Source organism: Oncorhynchus clarkii, chromosome 24 (genome assembly GCF_045791955.1).
Source record: "Oncorhynchus clarkii lewisi isolate Uvic-CL-2024 chromosome 24, UVic_Ocla_1.0, whole genome shotgun sequence".
Taxonomy (NCBI): Eukaryota; Metazoa; Chordata; class Actinopteri; order Salmoniformes; family Salmonidae; genus Oncorhynchus; species Oncorhynchus clarkii.
In genome coordinates, this window is record NC_092170.1 from 19133718 (window position 1) to 19156787 (window position 23070).

Sequence of the window (23070 nt, forward strand, 5' to 3'; positions counted from 1 at the left end):
ACTTTTGACAATGTCCCATAGGGTCTATGGGCTCTGCCCGAAAGTAGTGCACTACTGTTACTTATGCAGAGGCAGGTCACATTGCCAGGCAGGCACAAGGAGAATCCACGATCATTAACTTCTCCCAGTGCACTCCTCCTCAGATCACCACGCCCTCACACAAGTTCTTCACAGCTTTACTTCTGTGGAGATGTTGAAGAAAAGTAAAGTGCATGTTATCAGTTATCTACAAGCTACACCTTCAAGGCACATTAGGACATACGTTTCAGCAGTTGGGGTTTATCATTTTGCCTATTTATTTGTCATGGGGAATCTTTGTGGTGTTTTCCTGATTGAAAACTCTCTCCTTCTCTTACACAACCTGCTAATGAATGACTTCAACAACATTAAAGGCTTGGCAGAATTTTTCCACAGATGTTCCATTGGGATAAATTAAGCTCCCAGACACCACATGACATGAATGAAAGTAGTGTACACACACCTGGTATCTCACTCACACACATTGGCCTACTGTACAGTCAGGAAGTGAGATCAAGGGACAGAGAACAAACCCTCTGACCTCACTGTTGGTTTTATCCATAAATAATATCAATCTCTATGGGTAAAGCATTAAGCTATGGGTAAAGCATTAAGCTATGGGTAAAGCATTAAGCTATGGGTGAAGCATTAAGCTATGGGTAAAGCATTAAGCTATGGGTAAAGCATTAAGCTATGGGTGAAGCATTAAGCTATGGGTAAAGCATTAAGCTATGGGTGAAGCACTAAGCTATGGGTAAAGCATTAAGCTATGGGTAAAGCACTAAGCTATGGGTAAAACACTAAGCTATGGGTGAAGCACTAAGCTATGGGTGAAGCACTAAGCTATGGGTAAAGCATTAAGCTATGGGTAAAGCACTAAGCTATGGGTAAAGCACTAAGCTATGGGTGAAGCATTAAGCTATGGGTAAAGCATTAAGCTATGGGTAAAGCACTAAGCTATGGGTGAAGCACTAAGCTATGGGTAAAGCACTAAGCTATGGGTGAAGCACTAAGCACAGTAGATCACCTATATTCTATGTAAACCGTATCAAGGTGAAAAAAGGAGAGCAAATTGGAACTTGACCTTGGAGCTATCTCTTTTAACATAACTAGACATTTAATGGCAACAGGTTCTATTTCAGTGCACCCATTCAGGCTTTTTGTATCAGCAACTCCTAAAAGGTGACAAGAAGGTAATTCCTTTTCGCCATTGTTCCCTCCAGACACAAATACAGCCTGCAATGAACCCCTCTGGTCTTTACAACCAGCAAAAGGCTTTATGGTTGTTGTGGGAATTGAGTATGAAATAGGAGCACGGTGGTGAATCACAGGTCAGATAGGTTAGACACAGAGAAAATATTGCTTTCAACAGTCCTCAATTGTATCTTATTTGCCTAACTTACTCCTCATCTATTGATGTGCCATAGAAGCAAGGTATAAACAGCTTGATGCTAATTAATTCACTGCCTTTTCTCAAAAGCCATTTGTTGCATTTTGCTGACACAGTGAATGTTTTAAAAGAAATGAGTGGTGATGAGAGGTTCTTATACTAAAATACGTCTTACCAGTGCCGTCTTTAGCCAACGCTAGCATACTGCTGCTACATGTTGCATGTCTCTGTGCAGGCTTGAGAGCAGATGCAGGAAAATCAGAAGATATGTAGTCCATAAGACATTATTGGTAGCAGGGAGGGATTTTGTGTCCAGCCCACCTGCTGTCCCTGGGACAGTGTGCTGGGGGAAGCAGCATGGAGTTGGTGAGGTAATCCGCCTTTAGCCACCAGCTTCCTGGATTAGCACAATGCTAATGTGGTCTTGCCACCGTGCGATCCTGTTGGCAGGCCATTGTTGTTCTCCCTAATTTGTGTCAGTTTTTGTAATCGCCTAAACTTCTCCATTGACCGGTGTGACGGAAGAAGTTGACGAAGGATTAGAGGGTCAGGACACTTCAGATTGGGTTTTCTGCTTTCCTCTGTATGGTCTCTTTGTGCAGAACCTCATTACATTTACATTTTAGTCATTGTAGTTGTGGTAAGTACATTTTTCCTCAATAAAGAATTTATCAGCAAAGTCCGTGCTAGTAGGAAAAGACACAAAAAAAAGTGCAATAAAGTAAACATTTGTTTATGACTCCTTTCTCTGTGTGAGGAGTAGGAACAACAGTCACTGTTGTGTGCATTATTTCAGTGATGGACGAAGCACTGATTTCAACTCCACCATGGAGCAGATGGCTTGGCTGTCCAGGCATTCAAAGGGGCTCTGCCTGCCCGGCTCGCCTTATGCCTCAGTGAGAACAGAATAATGTGTGTGCTCAACCAACAGAATGACTAAATGACTGTAAAATGTGCTCTGTGATGTCAGGGAGCAGGTAAATCACAGTGAACTGGGCTGGAGGGTCAATGAACCGTCACTGGTCACTAGTGGCACTGACTGTAGTGTAGAGCCTTGGACTAAGAACATTTCAAGGATGCCTAATTTAGAAACTAAACCGCTACGTGGCTTGTGATAGATATATAACTTGTAGTTGGACAGCTGCCAGTAATACTTTATGGAGAGAATATTTTTTCTTGTCTTGGGAGTAACAGATCTTAGTGTGGTTTTAAAACTCTTCACAAGCACTCAGGGGAGGATTACTCTTTGGGGATACATGCTAATGGAGGAAACGAACTAGCCATGGGCATATTCATCACTCTCAGTTCTGTGTCCCTGGTATATTATAACTGGGCCTTGTTTATAGTTATGGACTCGAGGCTTTATCGAGATTGTATTTCACCAAACACTCCCCATGTCTAGAGCTGTTATGGTGACCGTATTACCGCCACACCGGCAGTCACGAGTCACGACGGCAGTCAAATTCGATGATCTAATCAAACACTTCATGAGAGCCCATGAGCTCATGTTGCGCAACATTTCTATAGGCTATGCAATTGTGTGAGAAAACAGAGTGATGGCCTCTATTAAAAAGAGGAGGATCCCATCAGCTTTCTATAGGCCAGGCCTACTATATTTATTTCTCAACTTTCCTAATATTATGCACATTGCTTCTCTTTACAATAGGAATATAGCTTACGTGGCTGGCATGAAAATGAACCACGGGAAAGGAGTCCTCCATTCTCTATTTAAGTGCATAGATGACATGTATTTTTTCCCACTGTCTCTGTTTCGAGACAGGTGCATAATAATGGTCCATTCTAAATCTAAACAAATCTCACACATATATTATTTAGTATATGTAAAGAGAAAATTAAATCAAGAATAGTGTGATGGGTGACAATATTAGCCTATCACTTGTGAATGATATATTAACGCTTGTGAATGATGCCCATCTTGTGTGAAGTAAGGCAAGAAAATATGCATACTTTTTTCTGCAACTTTTTCAAATCATAATTGCATACCTCATGTAGCCTAGCCCATAGGCCTATACTGTATGCTTTGATAAAGTGGCCAAATAACTTCTTAAAATTAAGCATATTAATCCGCTTTACAACGGTTGTAGAGCCTAACTGGCACACATACGCAGTGCGTGAGTTTCAAGTTTGGGGGAGATCATTTTCAAATTGTGAATGAGAGAAGTGTGTACAGCCTGTACAAAAAAACAAAGCAGAGCTCATGCCTTTTAAGCGACTTCTTTCAAATCATCATTAGAGTCTCATCATGCAGCCTTACAATGTATTAAAAATCTAAACATATAGCCCAACGTTTGTATCCCAACTAAAGTTACATAACTTTAAATTAAGCATATAGGAGTACCTATTTCTTTGTTAACCGCTCAACACAGAATAGCCGCATGTCCGCACTCCCTCAAATCGTTTGGGGAACATATCCTTTATTTTTTATTCAGCTTTGTTCAATTGTATTTTTCATACTATAACATATAAAATAATACCATGGAATGCTCAGCAAATCTTGTCTGCTAAATGACCTAGTGTGGCCCACAGCCATATGGCATAGCCAGATCAGGACCCCACATAAGGACAACTCAGAATATGCTATTCTGTTCTTCTGAAATAGACTCCATTTTCTTCCTATCATGTTTCTTAAGACCTGTCTAAAACAAATAATGGAATTATTGTAATGGTGTAGGCTATATTACATGGATTTATTAGACTTTTTAAAATGTAGATGTTCCAAAGGTCTACATCAGTGGCTTGTAGGCTAGCCAGGAGATGCTAATTGTGTTTATGTTAAAGAACGGTCGACTACTGTGAGACTGGCAGTTATTTGCTTGACAATCGGCTGACGGAATTACAGTACATGATTGCCACAGCCCTACTCATGTCTAGAGGATGATAGACATTCTACTCACAGTACTCTGATTGTGTTTTTTGGTGGTGGGATGCCTTCTGGGGGAAACCTCTAGTCTACGGTATGATATGTGTCTGCTGATTACGTCATACTTCAGTTTGGCTCGTAAGTATCAAGGCAACTTTTGTGGTAAGTAGTGAAAAAGTGCCATTTTAATCTCTGGCAGTCTTACAGCTTTTTGCCTTTGTTAGAATGTGCAGAGGATTTACTTACGCTCTCTCAGGAATGCTGCAGTCTTTATCCCTAAAGTAGGCTGTCCCATGAGGTCTAGATTTCATTTCCCAATGAGGAACCATCTCACCTCTGCATTAAGGAGCTTATACCTCCAGCAGTGTCTTAACTAATCACAGGCGGTGCTTTAAGAAGCAGGGATGGAATAGTACTCTTCTGTTTCTCTCATCCCTCAGGATTAAGACCAAACCTGTACTCTTCTCCTCTGCCGGATATCCTGCCGGTGAATACCAGAGATTAGTGAGGTGTTTGTAAGAGGAGTCTGAATACCTCCTGTGAGTTTGAGAAGGGGGCAGGATGTCACCTTTATGTCTCAGATTTACTGTATTGATGTATGCTTTACTTTCTGGCTCAATTAGCTCACTCAGGTTGGGCCCTGGTCAAAAGTAGTGCACTACATAAGAAATAGTATGCCAATTGTGACACATCCTCAGTGTTTGAGGGGTGATGGCAGGACAGTCTCTTAGTCCTATGCTATGTGTTTATAATAAGACAAAGTGCCTCTTTTAATAAGCCAATCAGTGCTTGGGCTAGTCATAAGCCAGTCTCTGAGCCCCTCTGCCCAGCGTTGGTTGGCATTCTTCAGGATTACTGTGGCGGCACCACAGCCCTTCAAAGGCAGCAGACGTCGCTCGTTGCGGATCACCCCCACAGCAGACATCTGCCCCCTGAAAGCAAAGCTAGAATTAGATCTACCATCTGTCATTAAAACGTCAGGAAATGCATGTGTGAGGAAATGCATTTACTGTGTGTGTGTATGCTAATTTGAGTCCAATATGTGTAAACTGAAGATTAAGCTTCTGCTCTGTTTTATAGTGCCCCAGTTTACCAGAGTTGTGTGGGTGTGATAAGTAAAGAGAGTAGAAGCAGACAGTACTGATCAGAGTGGGGAGTTTCACACCTCTAATACTTTGACAGGAGCTCTTAGCACTTCTTCAGAGGCTAGTGGCTCCTTCTCACATGTGTGCCATGTCAAAACCAGAACCTTCATTGGCCCCTGGTGGTAGCCAAGCCCTGTGAGAAGCCCAATCAACCCCACTACACTACCGCTACACCTTGGGTGCATCTCAAATGGCACCCTATTCCCTTTATAGGGCCCATAGGGCTCTGGTCAAATGTAGTGCACTATATTGGGAATAGGGTGCCATTTGGGATGCAGCTCAAACTTAAGATCAAAGACAACCTTCTCCTTTTTATTCCCTCATCAAGTCCCCATTCTTAGATGGGTTTTCATGGGTTCAACTGAAGTGCTCAGAGCAGTGATACTGCTGGTCCTGCTTGGGGGTGTGTGTACAGTGTGTGTGGCTGTAAGGGGTTTCTTGTCTGTTTGTACTTTATCTGTGCTGCGAATGTGTTGAGTATGAGGGCGGTGCAGCCAGAGCCCAGCTAGCTCCCATTAGGATTGATGGGACCGCTCTCCATCTCAAAACCCCACCCTGGACCCAGATCAACAGGAGTTAATGAAATTGAATTGATTTACTTGTACCTCCTGCATGCAGGCAGCATATACAAAAATGTGGGTGGAAAAATGATCTGGCAATGCATTCAGGGCTCTAAAGTGTGACCAATTTGGCCGCATATCTGGCAAAATATTTTGCTGTGCGACCAGGAATTTTATTTTGGGAGCACTTTGCAACTATAAAAAACATCTCCCAGATAATAATTGTTGTAATGACAAGGCTTGGCTGTAGGGATGTTTCAGAGTGCCCTGGAGAAACAAGCGAGAGCAGATCTGTTAGCATCATGGTTGCACCATTACTACAGCGAAAGGGACTTGCTTCTAACCCAACCAAGTCAAAAGATCATTTTTATCTTTCTATAGCGCAGGGTTTCCCAAACCCAGTCCTGGGGCCCCCTCTGGGTGCATGTTTTGGTTTTTGCCCTAGCACTACACAGCTGATTCAGATGACTTGGTTATGGGGGGAGGGGGCCAGGACCGAGTTTGGGAAACCCTGCTATAGCGGATCGCAAGGATAAATCATAAACCATGTTGTGGGCCGTTCCAGAACTACTTGCGTGTTATTAACCATTTGTTAATACTTTGTTCAGTCACTTTGTTCAGCCATTAACATCGACAGTGGAGTGGGTTGGCTGGCTAACAACCAGGTAAATGTACCGGTACATCAAAACATTTGGGGTCACAGAAAGAAAGGAAAGGGGATAGCTTCTTCAGGAGATCAATGTAGAGAAATTGTAATGGCATCTTTTTGTAGGCACTAACTGTACCATGGTTCGTTGGACAAAGCTAATGGGAAAAATTACTGCGTTTTTTTTGTAGGGTTTTTGGATAGACGCCGAAAATAAGGTATGTTGTAAACACAGGCTTGGGAGATCTTATACGTTTTGTTCTATGAGATAATCTTCATCAGCTAACTTCACTTTTTGTGAATTTTGAATTGATGTAATAAAAAAACACAAAGGCTTCATAATTCATAAAGGTCATATTACCTGACTGATATCTCATAGAACAAAACGTATACGATCTCCTAAACCTGTGTTAACCTCAGACCTTATTTTCGTCCTTTATTCCAAAACCCTATTCTTTCCCTATCCATTTTTCCCATAGGGATGGCTGAACTAACCAGAGGTAACTCATTTCCCAGTTTTAGGACTACAAGCTGATGAGCTCTAATGGGCAGTCACTACAATCATGGGACTTGTATAATTTTTTTAAATATGTGTTGTTAACGTGATTCTTTTTTAAATAATCAAACCAACCTCAAAAAGCTGTAACCAACACTACGAGATGGCTTTGCATATATTTATGGCATAAGGCTAGTAGCATAGCATCTCTCTTCATTGAATACAGGTGGTTAACGTCATCAACCCTCATTGAATATTAAAAAAAGGATTACAAAAATGAAATGTATCCACCAATCCAAAAAAATAATAGGTGGGAGATAGACCGCCGCTTTGTGGACAACTCCCATTGTTACGACGGAGAGACATGTAATCTTGTCAGTATGTCCATGATCTTTGATCATAGCAATAAATGATTGACAGTTCTCTTTCATCTCATCATCACAAACCTGATGTTTTTAAAGTGACGGTGTACAATTTTCAATTTAATGCATCTCGATGGGAAAATAGTGCTTCTACACAATGTAGAAATCTAATATTCTACAAATGACTTTGTAATTGCAATGACAGGTATTCTTATCAACATTTTAGCTTTTATAATAAACTAGTGTGTTTGCAGTGTTACATATTCGTTTCTGGAGCACAACATGCTTCAACAGTTGCTAGAATTCATACAGGTCCGATATAGGCTGTACCTAAATAAATTTAAAAAATATTATTTTCTGGTGCTCCTAAATTTCATGTATGCACAAGTGCTACCAGTGAAAAATGTTAATTTAGAGCCCTGGAACGCATTACATTTGCTAATTTATTTATCCTATTTGAGTACCATCCAAGTACATGTAGGCTAAACAGTACAGTTAAATCTAGCCTTGTATGCAGTCCATCCCATTGGAGAGGATTCATTGCCAATCCAATGAAGCACTTAACTCTGCCAGCTGAGCTATCGATCACCAGTGAAGGTTTGCCAGTTCAAGCGAGTTCAACGAAACCATACATTTACTCAGTTGACAGTATTTTCATCCGATTGACTATTGCAAAAGTACAAAGTCGACAAGAAAGGTTGTGCTGGGTTGGCAGTTGGTTTGGCAGTTTGCAGGCCACGTGAAGATTCTGAGGCCCTGGTTCCCCTGATGAAGACTCCATGTCTATAGCACAGTCACATTGATGGAAGGAGACGGCAACAGGGATTGTGAAGGAGTGTAAGCTCCGTCTCCCCTCCTCTCACACACTTAAACATGGATTATGGCGTCTCAGAGACTTGAACCCAATTTGCAGATGGCTGCATCCCTCCCTCTCTCCTCTGTGCTCTGGCAGGTGGCTGGACCCTTTGGGGGGTCTGTGTTTTCTGTTGCGCCAGAACACAGTCGACTTGCATCAGAGCTGTGCCACTATGAGTCACAGTGTAGGCTAACGGTGTAGAGCAGACGCTCCTGGTTTCCAACCGATCAACCACCTCAGATCCCCCTCTGAATAGTGTGCAGAACCTATTCCATGATGTATTCTCAGAGAACTCCCTGTGACTCAGAACATACGTCTGATATCATAAATGTCAGAGAACTATCCGTCTGTTCCTTTTCTTACAAGGATGTCAGAGAACATAACTTTGCCCTTTTTTGTTGTCAGGTTTTGATGTGCTAGCGGGGGGGGGGGAGCTGCTGCCATGCAATTCGTAAGCTTGATTATGATTATGATGATTATTCAAAAGCTTGATTATGATGCAATTCTAAAACCCTTGGAAAATATACGTTAACACATTATTACCCTTCAACAACTGCCTGCATTAGTGCTGCTAAACAAAGATGGCATTTGAAAACAAATTGATATTTCGCTAACCTTTGAGCGTGGTAGGACTGTGTGAATTAGCTCACAGATGGCTTGTGCTCACAATTGCCAGCTCACTCGGAGAACTGCAAAGAAAAATGTATTTTGTTAAGTAAGCGGTGCAAACTAGTGCCGTCACTTGCATCTGAAGAACTTCCATCTTTGTACATTTTTCTAGAGAGCTGTCCCATGATCAATACCTGCGTCCGTAATGCCACCATTTCCCCAATATAGTGGTCTACTTTTGCCCAGGACACATAGGGCTCTACATGTGAATAGGGTGCCATTTGGGACGAAACCAGGCTCACCCCAGCCCTCTTCTTTGTCCCTGGGAGGAGAAGGAACTTCCTCCACTTTCTCTGTGCATGATCGGCATCACCGAGACACACAGTGGTAGTGCACTATATAGGGAATAGGGTGTTATTTCGGACGCACCCAGTGAATCTTTATGGTTCACCTGACCCCCACCTGAGTTATTGGAAGCTCTCATTAAACACAACATTGCATCCTTACCAATACTGTTTATGAATCAAAGCGCTTCCTATAGCCATCAATGAGCTTCCTGCACCATTTTAGTGGCAGTTTGGCCCACTCCTCTTGTGCAAACTGTTCCAGTTCTCCCAGACTTGAAGGGTGCCTTCTCCCAACTGCTGTTTTCAGATCTCTCCAGAAGCTTTTAATGGGATTTAGATCTGGACTCATTGCTGGCCACTTCAAAACAGTCCAGCGTTTTGTCTTGAAACATTCCTGAGTGCGTTTTGAAGTGTGTTTTGGGTCATTGTCCTGCTTGAAGACCCATGACCTGTGAAGGAGACCCAGGTTTCTGACACTGGGTCTGACATTGCACTCCAAAATGCCTTGGTATTCTCCTGATTTCACGATACCGTGCACCCGTTCAAGGCACCCAGTGCCAGAGGCAGCAAAGCAACCCCACAGCGCCACTGAACCTCCTCCATGTTTGACTGTAGGGAAGGTGCTCTTTTTGTTGAAGGCTTAATTTTTTTCAGTAAACATAGAGATGGTGAGGGGCCTCCCGGGTGACGCAGTGGTCTAAGGCACTGTATCGCAGTGCTAGCTGTGCCACCAGAGATTCTGGGTTTGAGCCCAGGCTCTGCCGCAGCCGGCCGCGACCACGAGGCTCAGGGGGCGACACACAATTGGCCCAGCGTTGTCCGAGGTTAGGGAGGGTTTGGCCGACAGGGATGTCCTTGTCTCATCGCACACTAGCGACTCCTGTGGCGGACCGGGCACAGTGCACGCTGACCAGGTCGCTAGGTGTACGGTGTTTCCTTCGACACATTTGTGCGACTGGCTTCCGGGTTGGATGTGCGTTGTGTCAGTGCGGCTTGGTTGGGTTGTGTTTCGGAGGACGCATGGCTCTCGACCTTCGCCTCTCCCTAGTCCGTACGGGAGTTGCAGCGATGAGACAAGACAGTAACTACTACTAATTGGATACCACGAAATTAGGGAGAAAAAGGGGTAAAATAAAAAAAATATATATATATATATTTACAAAAAGCTCAAATTTGGTCTCATCTCTCCACAGAACCTTCTCCAATAAGGATTTTGGCATGTTCGGGTGTATTTTGCCAAATTGCAGATGGGCGTTCTTATGTCTCTCTCTCAGCAGTGGAGTCCTCCTGGGGGTTATATGACAGGAGTATCATGGTGCTTGTTGAAACTGTCGTACCTTGTGTCTGAAGGTCAGCTTGAATCTGTGTGGCAGTTGATCGAGGTGCTTTCTCCACCATTCAGATAATCCTTTGCTGCAATCTTCCATCAACTTTTCTCTTGCAGACACGTACAGGGAGCTAGGCTACAGTGGGCTTTGGACTTAAACTTCTTGATAATATTACGTACGGTGAAAATATGAACATCAATGTCTCTGGAGATGGAGTTCTAGCCTTGAGATTGATTGTCCATGCTTGGCTACAATCTTGTGTCTGACCTCTTCAGATAATTCTCTGGTTTTCTTTCTTTTCTCCATGCTCATTGCGGTACACACAGTGACACAGAACAGGAGAAGGAGTCCCTTTCTCTGATCAAACTGGTTAAATGTGTGCTTTTTATATTGCAGGCACCTGCAACTCACTACAGGTGAGTTCAATTCCAAAGTAAAGGAGAAACACCTGCTTGAAATCAAATGCTTTTTAACTACATATAGAAGGTGTCAATAATATTGTCCAGGCCATTTTAGAAATTGTGTATTATTTGAAAAAAGTGCAAGGGTGCCAATATTTTTGGCCACAAGTGTATATTTTGTGTTCACGAAGCTCATCTCTTGGATGGGAATGCTCACTGTCTGAATGCTATGTCTGTCTGTAGGCTATTTAAACACAGTAGTTTTCCCCATGGGTTTCTTCTACCTTAGTCAATATCTTTCATCCTAGTGAGGAGAGTGGTTGTGTCCCAAATTGCACCCTATTCTCTTTATACTGCACAAGGCCCATAGAGCTCTATGCACTATAAAGGAAATAGGGTGCCATTTGGGATGCATCCAGTATGTTGACGGGAGAGCAGGAAGAGAGAGAGAGAGCCATGGAAACGCTGCCAGACAACCACCCACACACTTGTCCTTATAGTATGAGGCCTAGTTGGCTTTCCTCCACTTGCATCATTTGTGCTATTGTAGCTGAGAACAACAGTAGAAATACTCATGAAAATGTATTAAGAGTGTCTGTAGTAGAGTAGATACAGAATACATACTGTCTGGGTCCAGGCTTGAACAAACTGGATCTTGAGGAACTAGGCCTAATACCCGAGGCTGAATCAACTCTTGTTGATGTCCGTGACATTCAGATAGTCAGACATTGTCAGTTCACATTAAGCTGTCACTGACTGGACATGGACAATTCCAACACCAATGATGTGAGTCAGATATGATTTTACAAATGACATTTGCTGTACAAGCATGTCCTCTATGCATCAGTCAATCAAACCCCGATTTAAAAAAGGCAAAACAAAACAAGATGTGCAGTACCAGTCAAAAGATTGGACACAGCTACTCATTCCAGGGTTCTTCTTTATTTTTACTATTTTCTACATTATAGAATAATAGTGAAGACATCAAAACTATGAAATAACACATATGGAATCGTATAGTAACCCAAAAGTGTTAAACATATAGAAAGTGGAGGTAGTTCCTTCTCCTCCCAGAGACAAAGAAGAAGTCTGAGGTGAGCCTCGCTGCTTCCCAAATGGAACCCTATTCTGATATAGAGCCCTATGAATCCTGGTCAAAAGTAGTGCACTATGTAGGGAATAGGGGCTACATATTTGGGCTGCTGCCGCTGCCTTTGTCCAGGCTGTAAACTGAGTCCGCATTCAGCGGGAGCAGGGAATGCTACCCTCCCATCGTATCAGGTTCCATAGATAGAAACACCTGCTTCACCCTGTGTCCTCCACTTCCTTCCTCATCCCGGGGATCCCTCTCGATGTGTCTCAAATGGCACCCTATGCCCTATATAGTGCACTTATTTTGACCAGGGTTTAAAGTAGAGGTTGACCGATTAATCGGAATGGCCGATTAATTAGGGCCGATTTCAAGTTTTCATAATAATCGGAAATCGGTCATTTTGGATTATTTATTTTTTGACACCTTTATTTAATCTTTATTTAATTAGGCAAGTCAGTTAAGAACACATTCTTATTTTCAATGACGGCCTAGGAACGGTGGGTTAACTGCCTTGTTCAGGAGCAGAACGACAGATTTTTACCTTGTCAGCTCAGGGATTCAATCTTGCAACCTTACAGTTAACTTGTCCAACGCTCTAACCACCTGCCTCACGAGGAGCCTGCCTGTTACGCGAATGCAGTAAGAAGCCAAGGTAAGTTGCTAGCTAGCATTAAACTTAATCAATCATAATCACTAATTATAACTACACATGGTTGATGATATTACTAGTTTATCTAGCGTGTCCTGCGTTGCATATCATTGATGCAGTCGCATTCGCGAAAAAGGACTGTCGTTGCTCCAACGTGTACCTAACCATAAACACCAATGCCTTTCTTAAAATCAATACACAGAAGTATATATTTTTAAACCTGCATATTTAGCAAAAAAAGAATAAACGTCTTGTTTTCAAGATGATAGTTTCCGGATTCGACCATATTAATGACCCAAGGCTCGGATTTCTGTGTGTTATTATGTTATAATTAAGTCAATGATTTGATAGAGCAGTCTGACTGAGAGATGGTTGGCACCAGCAGGCTCATAAACATTCATTCAAACAGCACTTTCGTGCGATTTGTCAGCAGCTCTGCAGTTTATGACTTCAAGCCTATCAACTCCCGAGATTAGGCTGGTGTAACGATGTGATGTGAAATGGCTAGCTAGTTAGCGGGGTGCGCGATAATAGCGTTTCAAACGTCACTCGCTCTGAGGCTTGGAGTAGTTGTTCCCCTTGCTCTGCATGGGTAACGCTACTTCGAGGGTGGCTGTTGTCGTTGTGTTCCTGGTTCGAGCCCAGGTAGGAGCGAGGAGAGGTACGGAAGCTATATTGTTACACTGGCAATACTAAAGTGCCTATAAGAACATCCAATAGTCAAAGGTATATGAAATACAAATGCTATAGAGAGAAATAGTCCTATAATTTATATAATAACTACAACCTAAAACTTCTTACCTGGGAATATTGAAGACTCATGTTAAAAGGAACCACCAGCTTTCATATGTTCTCATGTTCTGAGCAAGGTTTCTTACATGGCACATATCGCACTTTCTTCTCCAACACTTTGTTTTTGCATTATTTAAACCAAATTGAACATGTTTCATTATTTATTTGAGGCTAAATTGATTTATTGATGTATTATATTAAGTTAAAATAAGTGTTCATTCAGTATTGTAGTAATTGTCATTATTACAAATACATTTCAAAAATAATAATCGGTATCGGTATCGGCGTTGAAAAATCATAATCGGTCGACCTCTAGTTTAGTTTAAAGGTCTCTAGACAAAAATAGTGCACTATAGGGAATAGGGTGCCATTTGCGAAGCAAATTCTGTCTGTTCTTTGGCTCAGGGCTCACTACCAAGTTCCAAACTACATCTGGAAGCAACGTCTGCACAAGAACTGTTTGTCGAGAGCTTCATGAAATGGGTTTCCATGGCCGAGCAGCCGCACACAAGCCTAAGATCACCATGCGCAATGCCAAGCGTCGGCTGGAGTGGTGTAAAGCTTGCCGCCATTGGACTCTGGAGCAGTGGAAACGTGTTCTCTGGAGGGAGGAATCACGCTTCACCATCTGGCAGTCCAACGAACAAATCTGGGTTTGGCAGATGCCAGGAGAAAGCTACCTTCCCCAATGCATAGTGCCAACTGTAAAGTTTGATGGAGGATGAATAATGGTCTGGGGCTGTTTTTCATAGTTCGGCTGTGCCCCTTAGTTCCAGTGAAGGAAATCTTAACGCTACAGCATACAATGACTTTCTAGACATTCCTGTGCTTCCAACTTTGTGACCTTCCCCAACAGTTTGGGGAAGGCCCTTCCCTGTTTCAGTATGACAATGCCCCCATGCACAAAACAAGGTCCACACAGAAATGGTTTGTCGAGATCGGTGTGGAAGAACTTGACTGGCCTGCACAGAGCCCTGACCTCAAATCCCTCGAACACCTTTGGGATGAATTGCAATGCAGACTGCGAGCCAGGCCTAAACCCCCAACATCAGTGGCCAATCTCACTAATGCTCTTGTGGCTGAATTGAAGCAAGTCCCCACAGAAATGTTCCAACATCTAGTTGAAAGCCTTCCCAGAAGAGAGGATGCTGTTATATCAGCAAAGGGGGGAACCAACTCCATATTAATGCAGATGATTTTGGAATGAGATGTTCGATGAGCAGGTGTCCACATACTTTTGGTCATGTAGTGCATTTAGGCAAATGTGATGGAGGCTCTTTATCTTTTGAAGGAGAGCTGTGATTTAGAGTCCTTTCATTAGCTCCAACTGCTACTAACATCAGCAAGAAATCTCCCAATCTGTTGTTGGTTACTACTAGGCATCGTATAAACAACAGAAAATGTAGTTTTACGACAGGCCATTTAATTCAACTGGAACGGGTTTACATTTTCTCCCTTTCAGCATTGCATAGGATAGGTTTATTGTGCATATATTATATTGTGCAAGCCAGAATGGCCCTTAGGGTCATGTTTCTGTGGTGTACAAGTACAAGTACACCTCCTGGACAGGAGGCTAGTCTGTCAACGGGCTTGTAAAGGGCAGTTATAATGACAGACTCATTACTGTTGGAAACAAGAGGCTGATAATTTGATGTCAGTTATAACACATACACACACACATTCATATACACACAAAAAAACTGTTGGATTTCGGGGATTACGAATCTCCTGCTGAGATGAAACAAGATTCCTGTTTTCTCCCAACATTCTGGTAGCAGAAGCATGGAATTGGGATCAGCTGGGAGACTGAAAGCCAGGAAGCCTGAATAAAAGGAACTGATGGCATTTAAGATCTTGTTTGTGTAGAAGAGTTAATCCACTTCTTTACTTCAAAATAAAATGATTTTTCATGAGGATGAACATTAAACCTCAGGGTAAGCTTCCAGAGAAGACAAGCAAGCCAGGCCTGATACATCTACTTGCCAGACAACCCAGTCAAGTGTCTTGATAAGATCTCTGAGTTTGAAAATACCTCCTCTGAGTCCCAAATGGCCTATGGGCCTTGGTCAAAAGTAGTGCACTATTTAAGGAATAGGGTACTATTTGGGACGCAGTCAACCTCTCACAGCAATAGCAGAACTCTCTTTTGGACGTTAACAGGTCACAGACGTCCTGCTCTCCAGAACTCTCATAAACTCCTCTGAGTTGTTTGTTTAGCTCTACACAGCCATGCCCTTTACTATTGTAAACCTGGTTAGGGTCTGGGGTCTCCCTGGCAGCTTTCTCTGTGTGTGGTGGCTGTACTGTACTGTCCCTAGACAGCCTGTCTGCAGTCTTCTGCAGACCAACCAAACCTGGGGGATTTGTCTTGTTCTTCTCGGCGGCTGTCCTCCTGTCACGAGGCATATGGAGGGTGACGGTACAGTGTTGTGATTGCTGTCCTCACGTTATCACTGGGCTCAATGGATGGCTGTTTAATCTGCTCTCAGGGCCTACAAGAGGTTTTGAGGGCAAGAGAGAGGGTGCAATTAGGGGCTGGGGAGGGGGGATGGGTCAGGGGGGTACAGGGAAATAATAGGGTAATTCTGGGGGGGGGGACTTTCACCCATGGAGGGGAAATTATCCTAATTAGAATTGGGGAGAAGGCTGTTGTCTTACCAGATAAGTGGGTGATTTTGAACATGTAATTAGGTGTGGGGCATACTCATCCAGCCTTCTGCTGTTTTGGTCCGCGGGCCTGCTGGATCGGATTTTGGCCTCCCTGCACTGCAGCACAACAGCTGTGGAGCCTAGGCTACTCTCACGGTATTAGAGACAGGGAAAGGATGGGAACCCATTGACATTTTAATGTGGTGATTATATTAAACACGCTATGTGGTTACCGAGCAGTTCTGTCTGCAGTACTTTCCCAACATGAGTGATTGGTTAGTTTGTAGTTTATCAGCCACTCACCCTGTATAATCATTGACTTTGCTTGTGAGAGCTGTGTTCAAGTCAGGCACTGTTATCTCTGACCTGTGTATCGTAGTAGGAACATATTTGTCTCCTGTGAAACTGTAGCCTAGTTGGAGTGAAACTGTTGGTATCAGTAAGTTGGTTTGTGAGTGGACAGGGTGCAAGGTCCCTGCTGGTGACCAGGCTGTACTGTATGTATGCAAAGTCATTTTCCCTTTTTTCAGTGTTACAATAACAATATTGTTGATCCTCTCACAGTGCTGAGTGATTGGAGGTGGGCATTGAAATAGTCAAGGGCATTGAACAGTCATTAGTGCAACCTTACTCTCCACTGTAAGAAGGTCTTCAAGTAGTCATAGAAATGGTTTGTCAAGAGAAGGGGAAGACTTGTATAGAAGCTATTATTAATCCAATGCCCCCTCCTCTCTGCTAATGTGCTGTCACAAAGCGGCAGTGAGCTCCACAAACAAGCGGGCTGTAGAGTCGGGGAGCATTATGAACAGCGGGCCAAGCAAATGAATGCGTGGCTGCAGGACGTTCTCTACAAAGCAGGGAGGGAATAATCCTGACAGGCTGTGACTACGTTTTTTCGACTGTCTGCCTCTCTGTGTCAGACAGAGCAGAGGAGCAGTCTGGGTGGGTCCTTTACCTGTAAGCCCTTCTTTCCTGCGCTGCTTACATCTTCCCTGTCTAGTCCAGCAAGGAACCCCTTTCTGTCTGTTCCTATTTCCTTTCTCTTTATGGGGGAAGAGTCACTACACAGCCCCACGTACCAAATGGCCCCCTATTCCCTATACAGTGCACTACTTTTGTGGATCCTGGTAAAAAAAAATAGTGCACTATATAGGGAGTAGGGTGTTGTTTGGGATGTAGCCCACAGCTCTGCGTCATGCAGTCCGGCCCTGTGGCTCTAAAACACATAATCAACATCAAATAGATGAGGCTCTAATGATGGAGATTAGTAAATTATTTCACAGTACATATGAGATGTTCTGCTGACTGGGCTCTTTCACCTGGTGATCAATAGATTTATTTTTTTTACAGACGCATTGTTTATTAATTGCTCTCCAGCTCCCTGCTGACAGAGTGACCCTAATGGACTGGAATTACTGTCGTCTCGTAATGCATTAACCTCCCCCTCCCTCCCTCCCTCCCTCCCTCCCTCCCTCCCTCCCTCCCTCCCTCCCTCCCTCCCTCCCTCCCTCCCTCACCTCTCTCTCTCTCTCTCTCCCTTCCTCCCTCCCCATCCCCCTGTCATCCCTCTGGTCTGTTGTTCTGCATGCAGCTGATTCCACAGCAGCTGGAGAGGCAGGCCAGGCAGCCCAGCCGGGGTAAAGTGCAGGATGATCACTGATCATGTGTTCCACCACCACATGGCCCTGGGTCTCTGGTCCACTCCCTGGGGGCCTCAAGCTCTGTCAATTGACATTGAGGCCAACTAGATTCCAGGGTGTAACAAGGGCCACGGGGACCCTGGTCAATAGGGACGTTGTATCCATCCCAAATGGCAACTTATACCCTACATAGTTCAAAAGTAGTCCCCATAATGGGAGGCACCCATTGTAGGACCCTGGGAGCAGAGACCACTGCCCTCCCTGCCTCCTTCGGGCTCTTTGTTTTCCTATTAATCTATTAATGTACTTGAGAGGATGGAGAGGTCAGCTTTTTTTTCTGTTGTTTACCTCGTAGGTAGTAGGACAGATGGAGCTTCAGGGCCTTGTGGCTTCAACCCAAAACACTGAGGTTATTTTGGTCCCCCTCTCACACCCGTGGGTAATGAAAACGTATGCAAAGCAAAGGAGCATTTCACCATGAGTGTTACAGTACCTCTATCAATTGTTGCAAAATTCTTGCCTGGCTGCGGCCTATGAAAATTACATTACGATCCCATATATGTGCACTGGGCCACGAGGAAAGGGAAGTACATTCTCATCTCATGTCACTGACTGACTGACCCTCTTGATCCATGTCCCAGCCACCACTATGGCTCAGCAGGGGGCCTGCAGCCCACCACTTCACTACAGACACGTCTCTTTAAGGGGTGCACACATCGCACCGAATGTGGATTTCCCGTTTGTCTACCATTCATTCAATTGTACATGTAAAATCAGTTTGCACTCGGTTCCCCCTGTACTCTCGCAAGGCAAAATCTCAGGGGATCTGCCACTGATGGCCCTTTTAAAGTTGCTCTTTGTGTCACTTATTGACTCGCTTCGCTGTAAATCAAATAAAATGTCATTGGTCACGTACACATATTTAGCAGATGTTATTGCAGGTGTAGCGAAATGCTTGTAAGAAATAACCCCAAAAAAACGAAATACTGCAAAGTTGCTCTGTCAGCGCCTTCTTTGTAGATCTACTGCATAGTACATCTCAACAAGCTCAACACGGTGAGCCCCCCCACCCCCCCCCCCCCCCCCCCACTGCTTGCCTACACTACTGACGTCACCTGTATTATTTACTAGAGTGAATATTTCATGGTGGCATCAGGACTGGGGACGTGCTGCGTTGTTACCAGAGGGCCACCGCCACCCATCTCATGGCAGGCCACCCATCTCTTCCTGCCCTTGGTAAAAGGCAGCTAAATCAAGGCAGGCAGTGAGTGTTTCATTTTTGGCGCTGCCTGTGTGATAAAACCAGAGATCTCAGATCTTAATTTGGGTTTTATTGCCGCTGGAGAAAATAGAGAAGGAGGGGAGGGTACACAGTTACCGGCCTCCTGTTCTTTATAGGAAGCAGGAAGCTTCTTCACACACGCTCAGATTGTCATCCCCCTGCCTTTAAAAAGGGGGGTAAAAATGAACACCTTTGACATGACAGCGAGAGAGAAAGGGAGGGGTAGGGGCGGGGGAGAGAAGCCCTTAATGTATTATAGATAGACAGATCAGGCTGCAACGTCTTCTCTTTTCCTCTCCAGTAATACAACTGTGAATTTGTGGAAATAAATCCCTGGAGGGAGGGAACATGACGACTTCATAAAAGTTAGTGGCTCAGAGAAACTAAGCTGGCTTTATTGTACAGTGCAGTGTGGTTGGGATGGGTGTGTGAGAGCAGAGAATGGGTGTGCGGGTGCTTTTTGAAGGCAACTGGAGGAGAGGCAAGGGCACTATGTGTGGACCTCTTAGGACAGTGGTACCCTATCATAAAAATGGATTGTCAATGATTATTAACGTGTCCTTTCCTTCTTATGTCTTACAGTGAGGGGATCTTCAAGTGCCCAGAGGACCAGCTGCCCCTGGACTATGCCAAGGTACGGTTAAAACTCACTTATCCACTTTCTCACATGTCCCTGACAGTCCCACCCATTCAAGTTTGAATACGACCTGTGTGCCAGTTAACCAATACTTAAGCCTACAACCATAGTTAAGCCCACAAACACGCCCCAATCAACAGAATTCACCCTCACTTTCTGATGTGCTCCTTCTTACAAAATCATGTCTCTGGGCTACCCAGTAACTTACAACACACGTATTATGAATGTAAATCTGTGTGTTGTACCACGCCCTGGTCAGGCTGAGATGAGGCCTTATTTTAACTGTGAATCTGAAGTGGTGTGACAAATGGCACTTTTGACCAAAAGTAGTGAACTATATAGGGAATAGGGTGCCATTTGGGAAACCGCAAGGGCACATGAGTCACCATGTCCCTTACCCCAGACCAACAGACAGAGGGCTCAGGCAGCTAGCTAGCCATCCTCGTATAGGCCCACTAATTGCGCTAACGAAGGACCACAGGCTACTCATTCCCCTTGGAATGTCAGGGTTGATGACGGTCCGTTTCTCAATGCACCAAACAGTTCACTCTCGCACACTACTGTCAACATGGAAGTTTTACAGTTTTATACAGTACCCATGAAAAACAAATGGGCAGACATGATTACACAACCGGAGAGTGGCTGGGGAGTGGTAATAGCACTCTCCAGCCTAACAGCCAAAGTCAAAGGTTGTGGTATATTTTTAAGTATTGCATTGCTGGAGAAAAGCAGGGTATTGCGTTGATCTGACAGAAAAGAGAGGCAAAATCACTACAACAGTAGCTCTCCTAAAACTCTTCATCCCGGTCCAGAGAAAGAATACCACATCTAAATCTCTTTAATTCAACTTTTGGCTTCTTACTCCGTCTTTTAGTTTAAGCATTTAATCAGATTGTACATGGGGTGTATGGTGGCAGTCTATTCGTAATGAAAGAATGACTCTCTCACAAACTTGATTTCCCCACTGTGCCAGAGTGTGCAGCGAAAGGATAAGGACTTAATTCTGCTCTGTGCATGAGAGGACCCCAAGCTTAACGCTTAACAAAGGAATTAAAACACCAATGACCACTAATTCATCATCTCAGTTACTGTACAGTCTCACTGGCTAGATTCCCATGAAATAATGAATTTCCCATACAGTAGGCCCATCATGCTCTATACTAGAACATTAGCATGCTAAAGTGTGTTAGGAGTTCAGAGGCAGTCCAGTGAGGTGGTGAGGTCAGTGGGGTAGCGCTGCTTATGCCGAGCTGCGAGCGCTAGCGAAGCTCTTAAGGAGACTGTAGTCACGACAGAGAAGAAGTACACGGGTCCTCACTGGGAGGACGTGCTCATTGCACACCTGTCAGACACTGGTATTTACTGATACCTTCACAGCCTCCCAGTCACCTGTAAAATACACCCTGCTGGTGACTAGGGTTGCGTGCCAAATGGCACCCTATTCCCTATATCGTACACTTCTATTGGCCAGAACCCTGTGAGCCCTGGCCAAAAGTAGTGCAGTAGATAGGGAATAGGGTGCCGTTTGGGACACAGTCCAGCTCCCTGGGTACAGCTCATTACACTATGTCCCTGTCCTTGCCCTCCCCTGAACACATCTCAATTCTAATAATGCTCTCATTTCACCCAGGCAGTGCAACATGTCATTAAAATATGGCCCTGTTGTCAAAGAGAGGAAGCAGAACGTCAGTAATGTAAAGGGATGGGTTCTGCTGTGAGACTGCAGCTGACTGTCTATTCCAAAACACACACACACACACACACACACACACACACACACACAGACAGACAGACAGACAGACAGACAGACAGACAGACAGACAGACAGACAGACAGACAGACAGACAGACAGACAGACAGACAGACAGACAGACAGACAGACAGACAGACAGACAGACAGACAGACAGACAGACAGACAGACAGACAGACAGACAGACAGACAGACAGACAGACAGACAGACAGACAGCTAGCTAGCTTTAGTTCCATGATCCTCCAGGGACTATGTTATTAAAAGGTCTTTATTGCAGTCCCCCGCAGACTCCCAGGCTGGAACAATAAGGGAGTGTTAAGGTTTACTTTAGAGGATTTGGTTTCTTTGTCATCTTGGCTCAGCACGTGATTTCCAGTAGGAAATAGTATTGCAGTTATCTGCTTCAATCACTCACCATACATTATTATGCTGCGTACATGCTGCAATACATTGTAAGAGACAGTACTGTTCTGTAGCACAATACAATACTTGCTTTATTGGTCCATTTGCACAGATAACCTATTCTTTATTTGTTGCTGTCATAGTACCCAACCTGACACACAACACACACATCACAGACTGGGAGCAACACACACATTCTCTGCCGTAGTGCTGAGCTCTATTCAAATGGAAAGATTCTTCTCTACTTTATATTTTGGTGACTTGAAGGCAGTTTTCATTACAGCATGGTGAATGTGATATATCATTCATCCTCACTAGTTAAACTACTGTAGCACACAGCTTTTATTTGAGATGACATAACAGTTTATGTAAGTTAATGGACCAGTAAATGTTGCCAAGTCAGGAGAGTGAAAAGTTTTACCTCAGATCTATTTTTGGCCCTAATGTATTATTCACTGGACCCTTTTTAATTCCACTGCACATTTACCTTTTACAATTCTGACTTTTACCATTCTAATAGGGTGACGAGAACATAAACATTTACAGACTACTTATTTATGTCTAAAAAAAATGTAGGCTATGGTAAAACCATAGTATCTCAATGTTTTGATTCATAGCCTATAGAGAAAGAGACCGCCTCTCGTATGAAGGCGTGTGACTACAGTTGAGCTGTTATTTGTTTTAGGGACAGCTTTGACATTTTGAGGAAGTTCCTTTTCTCCTCGTGTGACAGAGGCAGCCTGGGCAACATATGGACGGAGATTCATGCAGTGCTGCCTCACAAGGGTTGTCACGGAGAGCGTGTGTGTGTTTGTGTGGCCTAAATCTGTAAATCCAGAGGATACTGTTCTTTAGGGAGCAGATTTGGTTTGATTGGATAGAGAAGGACCTCATCCTTCTTGATCAGTGACTATGGGGTGTTCTCTCCCTCCTTCCTCACTTTAATTCTCTCTCTGATGTTTTCTACATTTCATGAACTATAATTCCATAAACATTGCAGTATGTGTTCTTGTGTTCACAGAAGTTCAATTATTATTCCTAATTTTGGGACTGATTCATTCGTCATTCATGTCCAGGACTAATACTTTGAACTTCTTCTTCTGCTGTTTTGCTGTTGGTCGCTAAGACCCTCTTT

General features: G+C 43.8%; 1 protein-coding gene across 1 annotated transcript in view; it reads left to right on the plus strand.

Moving 5' to 3' along the window:
• Positions 1 to 23070, plus strand: part of LOC139383031 (tnf receptor-associated factor 4a) — a 48538-nt gene that overhangs the window by 17129 nt on the left and 8339 nt on the right. Inside the window, exon 2 of the mRNA XM_071127324.1 lies at positions 19727 to 19778. Within this exon, the coding sequence (XP_070983425.1) occupies positions 19727 to 19778 (52 nt within the window). The remainder of the gene's footprint in view (positions 1 to 19726; positions 19779 to 23070) is intronic.